The sequence below is a fragment of the Vitis riparia genome, chromosome 9 (genome assembly GCF_004353265.1).
Source record: "Vitis riparia cultivar Riparia Gloire de Montpellier isolate 1030 chromosome 9, EGFV_Vit.rip_1.0, whole genome shotgun sequence".
NCBI classification, from domain to species: Eukaryota; Viridiplantae; Streptophyta; class Magnoliopsida; order Vitales; family Vitaceae; genus Vitis; species Vitis riparia.
In genome coordinates this window covers 3,582,969-3,589,682 of record NC_048439.1, presented here as the reverse complement: position 1 = coordinate 3,589,682, position 6,714 = coordinate 3,582,969, and the positions used below count along the sequence as shown (strand labels likewise).

Sequence of the window (6,714 nt, the reverse complement as noted above, 5' to 3'; positions counted from 1 at the left end):
CATCAAACTTTCTAGACTGAATATAGCCTAAAGTCTAAGGAAAAGTTGGTACATTTATCCAATATATAATTTTTCCATGGACACAATTCAAAATATAGAGGAGTGCACCATATTCCCCGCATGCTAACATTAATCAAATCTAGGTGGTGTTTGTTTTTTTGGCTTTTTGCTGAAAGTAATTTGTTTTCAGAATTTAGGTTGTTTGTTTTTGTACTTTTTCATAACTTATTATAAAATTTTTACTAAATAGAAAAAGCCAAAATATGTAGCTTTTTATAAATAGAAAAAATAACATATTGATTTCTTTTTACTTTTTAATACTTAATAGAAATAAAATACTATAAAAACAAACAACCTAATATTTAACACTATTAAACATTAATTTTCTATTTAGAATTAAGTAAAAAAACAAACGTCACCTTTACATTAATTGAAACTATTAGCGTCAAACAACCACAACTACCTAGCATGAGGAGCCACTTCAATGCTAAGAACCAAGGGAACATTTTCTAGGAAATTGCCTGATCCGATGCTGTGGCCACCTACCCTCTGAATTCTCCTGGAAGCCACCTCCGTCTCCAAACATTCCTTCAAGTCTACCACTACATGACTCATGTCTGGCCTTTGCATTCCTGTTGATGCTACACATGCTAAGGCTATCTCTACTGCTTTCCAGGCAGAATTGGTGTTGAAATCTCCTTGTAACCTTGGATCAACAATGCTTCGAATATCCCCTCTTTCAATCATAGGACTAACCCATCCAGCTATATGAATGCCCCCAGGGATTATTGCACGCCGGCCGGTGATTAGCTCCAATAAAACAATCCCAAAGCTATAAACATCGCTCTTCTCATTCAAATTTCCCGTGGACTGGCATCTGCATATATAGGAAGTAATTAATAGTTCATGATCAATAAGGAAGCAATTATGTAAAAATTGTAAGGAATAATGTCATTAATTAACACCTACTCAGGATCAAAATATCCAGGTGTGCCTACTGGGTCAGTTGATAAGCTTTGAAGATCTCTGGACATTCCAAAATCCGCTATCTTGGCTTGCAGTGATTCAGTTAATAGAATGTTGGAAGATTTCATGTCTCTGTGGACTATTGGTGGCTTACAGCCATTGTGTAGATACTCCAATCCTACACAATTAAGCAAGAAAAGAATCACAAATTACAGAAATATTTGAATGCACATTAAGTATAATATGGAAGATCTCCGCTTAATTACTGACCATGTGCTGCATCTACTGCAATTTGAAGTCTCTGTTTCCAGTTCAAAACATCTGCAGCTTCTCTGGCTACAGCAAATGCATAAACATTAAAGTCCACGAGTTGCTTCCAATTAATGTTATATACCTGTGATCAAGAGTGGTCAATACATATATATATATATACCTGATAACTTCTGTTGCAGGTTTCCATTGGACATGTATTCATAAATGAGAACCATGTTTGTACTGTCATCGCAGTACCCAATTAGACGAACCAAGTTTTTATGATGAACTCTCGTCAAGAGTTTCGCCTGCAATATTTCAAATTTTTTAGTGTCTTGACATCAGATGGAGAACTTATAGTACTGTAGAGCCATGGATGGATTGCTTTGTCTAACCTCCGCTCGAAATGCCTTAGGGCCTTGATTTGATGATGGAGAATGCACCTTGACGGCAACCTGAGTGTCATCTGCCAAAGTGCCTAGATAAACTTCTCCAAATCCTCCTCTACCAATGGGGCGATTAAAGTTATCGGTGATACCCACAACCTCAGAGTAAGTGAACTCAAAATTCCCTGACTTCAATGGCCCTTCTTTGGGGCGTTCAGTGACCGTCTCTATGGTTGTAGCTAAGGAAATCACAACAAAAATGGAGTAATAAAATGTTAAATCCTCACTTAGAAAAAAATGAAATGAAAGAAAGAAAATACCTTTGGTTTCTCTCCTCTTGGTCAACTTCCGGATGATTGCAAGGGCAGCTATGAGGACCAGGATCACAATCGCAGACAGAATGGATGTAAGAACAGGAACAAAGAACTTGTTCTTCTTCTTCTTCTTTTTCTGTCCTTGGCACGAGACGGTCGGACAAAGATTTGGATTTTCTCCGAGACTTGCATAACATAGAACATGGTACGTCCACTAATTAATTAATAAACTTTATAATCACAATATATGGATATTGAAGTCTAGAATTCTAAAAACAAACATTGAGAACAAGTACTAGAAAAGATCATTAATAAGCAAACCTCAGAGTTCCATCCTTGAACTTATCCGTAACAGCCTGTGGAACCGAACCTGTTAGGTTGTTCCCTGTTAAATTCCTGCAAAGACAAGATCAAATACTCAGATTACTGCATATATATCCTAAAGTATTCGAATATCCCAAAACTAAAAGTTTATTACTTACAGAGTTTTTAAAGATGGCCAGTCGGCAAAAAATTCTGGTACTGGTCCAGTCAAGTTGTTGTATGATAAATCCCTGAAATAATTTGAGTTGCATGCATTTTGAGCAAAGATTATAGAGAAGATATTCATGCTGCCACCATTTTTTTAGGTGACTAATACTGCTCATGGCTGCTAATACTTACAGAGTTTGTAATGATTTGAGACTCAAAAATGAAGCAAGTATATTCCCGGACAAATTGCTAGATGAGAGGTTCCTGCTTGCAAGGTAGAGTGGCATATAATAGTAAATCCTTTGTGTCATTTATTAGAAAAAGATTTATAATATTTATGGTTGGCAATTTATATTGATGGATCGTGTCATGTCAAAGCTTAAATATTCTATTACATAGGTCAATCCAAATCTAACGTGACAATCATGCTAAAAACATAAACTCAAATGCTACATAAATATTAAACAAGTAGTAGGTTATGTAACTCTTGTAATAATCAAGTCTTTATATTTAATAATCAAAGTCGAATTAGGTCTTTGTATAAGTATATATGATATGTGTCTCCACTAAATATGCTTTTAGCTCAATTAATCCATCTATTTAAAAGCAAATTTATAATGAATCAATCATTTATGAGTTAAATAACCAAAATTTATAATAAGGTTAATCAATAGGATTATTAAATGAGTCAATTTTGATCAAATTCGTATTATATAAACCTAAAAACTACTTATTTATTAAACAAGTTATATAAGCCGACATGAATTTTACCTAAACTCAATTATACTTGACCCAAATTCATGAAAAACATGGTGAGTTTGAGTCATGTTAATGAATCATATCAAACTTTGTAACTCCTAATAACTTTCACCAGTACATCCCTGCAAACATGAAGTTGTTCGAAATGGCAAACTCACAATGAGATAATAGTAGGGGAAGTATTATGGCTGCAAGTGAGGCCATCCCATTGGTATTCCATGGGGAGACATGGGTCTCCTTGCCAGTTCCTGCTCACTGCGTAATCTGATTTGATCTTCTTGATTGCATCAACTAGTATTTTCCAAGAAAAACAGAACAGGAATTAAGTAAAGCTGGACAATTTTAACTAAATTAGAATATATATCTAACAGAACGGAACAGAGCCTACCATCGTTTTGTTGAGTTGATGATTGTGGGAATTCTTTTATCATGTAAGCCTCCATAGCATTAATAATTGGCGGAAGCGTGGATCTGTTTGTCCTTTTTAGTGAAAAGAACAATTTCTTTGTGGTACTTCCACTCATGGAATATTTGCTAGACACGGTGTCCGAAAAAAGGTATCTAGGAGACACAGGCCCACTATATGGTTCATCATTCACGGAGACAGTAAATTCTCTAATTTGGCCTTTGAGATCCTCAACCTCCGCAAAGTGCATGTAAATGTACAACTTTTGAGAAGGATCATTATCTATGTTTAAAGAGAAAACCCAGGGTTCACTTTCATTTGCAGGTGTTACAGCAGTCGCCATCACACTCCCCGGTACTTTATAAACAGAGGTACTAAAGGAAGAACTTACAAGTGATGAATTAATGGACAACCAAGACGACCATGTGAATGATCTCCAAATCCGGTCGTAAACATCGTCTTTGTCCCTAAATGATCATAATATATGTTTTCATAACTTGTTAGTTCAATATAAATGGACGATTAAGCTAAAAAAGAAACTAGTAAATCCATGTTTGATAATTGTTTTCAAAAACAGTTTTTTATTCTTTAGAATTAAAAAAAAAAAAAAAAAAAGGAAAAAACAGTTTTTTTTTGTTTTGAGAAACAAAAAATATGGTGTTTCCAAAATACATTTTTTAATGTCTCACCTGATTAAGCTCTGCTTTTCTTGTTGTGTACCAAAATCCCACCTATTATAGAGTAGCAATGACCCTAGTTCAGTCGGGCTATAAATCAAATCATTAAGTTGTCTAAGCTCTAACACCGATATGAATGGTGTCCCCGAACCGGCGTTTACTAGACACACATCTATGTAATCTGTAATTGGTATGTGTATGATTTCCATCCTGATAATATCAGAGGCCTTTGTTATGTTGACCGTGTCCCATTCATCAACACCCAGATATAGTTTGAAGATTGGAGGTTGATTCTTGGAATCATAATTCCCATACATGAATCGAGCCCTGATCAAATACTTATGATTCTTGCCTCGTGCTGGTTGTAGGGTGTAACAATTCCTGTCTCCTTCTGGGAAGCTTCTAACGTTCTTGAGATGTTAATTGATATCTTGATAAACATATTCTTGGGAAACGTTATAATTGATTCCAGTATCTATGAATCCTGCATCCGAGTTGTAATCTATCTCGGTTTCACTATCTGTATAATAGGAGCCCGAAGCTATCCCACAATCGATGCTTATGAACCCTACAAAATTTCAAACTCATTCAAATTGATAACAAACTTTGTAATGAATATGTTTATCTGCACTACAACTTGCTTGTCATTTTATGAAGAAAAACATGGTGTTGCAAGATGGTATTAAATTGTATAAAAATTCAAGATGACAAAGTTTGATATGATTTGTCAACACAGTTCAAACCCAACATAATTTTTATGGGTATGGGTTGAGTATAATTGCAGTTAGGTTAAACTCGTGTTTACCTACATAACATGTTTAATAAATGGATAGTTTTTGTATCAATTTATATAACATGAATTTCACCTAAATTGATCAATTTACTAATATTAACTTAATTATAACTTTAAACTATTTAACTAATATTTGACTTATTTTAAATTTATTTTTGAATAAATAAGTTAATCGAGCTACAAACATGTCTAATTAAGATGGTAATTATATGGCCTGATACAAGATCTAATTTAACCTAATTATTAAATATAAGGACCTGATTACTAAATAGATTACATGATGTGGTACATGTCTAATAATTATATAGTCTTTGAGTTTATATTTTGAATGATATATATTTAATAGAATGGCTAAAATTTGACATAACACAAATACAACCCACTAACATCAACTGACAGCTCTGATAAAAATGAATATCTACCTTCCTTCGCTGTGAGCTTTCGCCGATCTGCCTGGTTCTCATGGAAGGTCCCTGAAACCCGTCCCAAGCTGTGGAAGGAAACAATCACTAGAAGAAAGACCAGCCAGGTCAATGTCAGTTTACCATCCATGTTGTTTCAGATCTTGAAACACCCAGAGGCGAAAAAATCTCGATGAAAGTGAAGTATGTGAAGCTTAAGGAAAGAAGAGGAGGTATGGATAAGATGGGCCTGAAACAAGCTTTAAAGACAAAGCCTGGTATACCCAGCCTCCCAAGCTTGGAGGAACTAGGACTGATGTTGACTTTTCCAACACGTTTGTTGGGAGCAGGTATTGACTTACAGCGTATGTCTTGGGTTGCTCCTAATTATGCTTGACAGCCTCATAATATATGTAATTGAAAATCAAAGAAAATGGATAATGATTTTTTCCTCCAAAATTATTCTCTCTAATGAGTTTTTATTCTCATGCCCGTCTACCAATAATTTTATAAATGACACTCTTATCGAATGCACAACAAAGAAAAAGAAAAAGGTATATAAAAATCTTTAAACAAATTTTTCATCGATTAAATTGTAATTTGGAAGGTTGAAGCCCAATAAAACTAATTCAAGTTTCATGATTCATAAAATAAATAAATAATTTTTATGTCAATAGAAAAAATTAAAATATTTAATTTTTATTTAAAATTAAAGTATAATTATTATTTTATATTAATTCCTATTCATATTTGAAACGAATTCTAATCTATATATTTAAATTTTAATCTAGATAAAATATTATAATTCTTTGTAATAACTTTTATTTACGAGTATTTGTGAAGGTGAAGAATTAACTCATTCAAACAAATTTAACCCTTCATAATTATGAAACTAAAAAATCAACCAACCATTCAATTTTTCTTTTTTCTTGACAAAAATTTTAGAACTTTATCGACTAGTTAATATCATACACTAACAACAAATTTATAGCAAGTAAATGTGGGATGGTGTAGAAAAAAATAGTGAGATTAATGTTCATGTTTACCTAATGTGTTTGTGCCAGGTTTCCTCCCACGAGGTTTTTCATTAATAAAATGTTTTACTAATTACCAGATTTAATTAAGCAAAAAAGGCTTAATCACTAAGCCAAATTTGGGTTGTATCACTCCCTTGTTGCAATGAAAGATATCAGAGCCAAAACCAATGGTGTTATTTTACTGTCCATGTTGGTCTTTCTCATCATATTCGTTAGGCTAAATAAGTGGAAATGGTAAGAGCTGTGGGGGCA

The 6,714-nt window shown here is 33.6% G+C and overlaps 1 protein-coding gene across 1 annotated transcript; it reads right to left on the bottom strand.

Moving 5' to 3' along the window:
• Positions 1–401: 401 nt before the first annotated feature.
• On the bottom strand, positions 402–5,524 carry LOC117922320 (senescence-induced receptor-like serine/threonine-protein kinase). Its single transcript, XM_034840431.1, has 13 exons — positions 5,447–5,524; positions 4,244–4,799; positions 3,537–4,021; positions 3,307–3,439; positions 2,582–2,653; positions 2,401–2,472; positions 2,240–2,314; positions 1,925–2,103; positions 1,614–1,843; positions 1,400–1,526; positions 1,237–1,302; positions 970–1,144; positions 402–877 (listed from the first exon to the last, which is right to left on the bottom strand). Exons 2-13 carry the CDS (start codon positions 4,546–4,548, stop codon positions 460–462), a joined length of 2,337 nt encoding a protein of 778 aa, XP_034696322.1. The 5' UTR covers positions 4,549–4,799; positions 5,447–5,524; the 3' UTR covers positions 402–459.
• Positions 5,525–6,714: the final 1,190 nt, after the last annotated feature.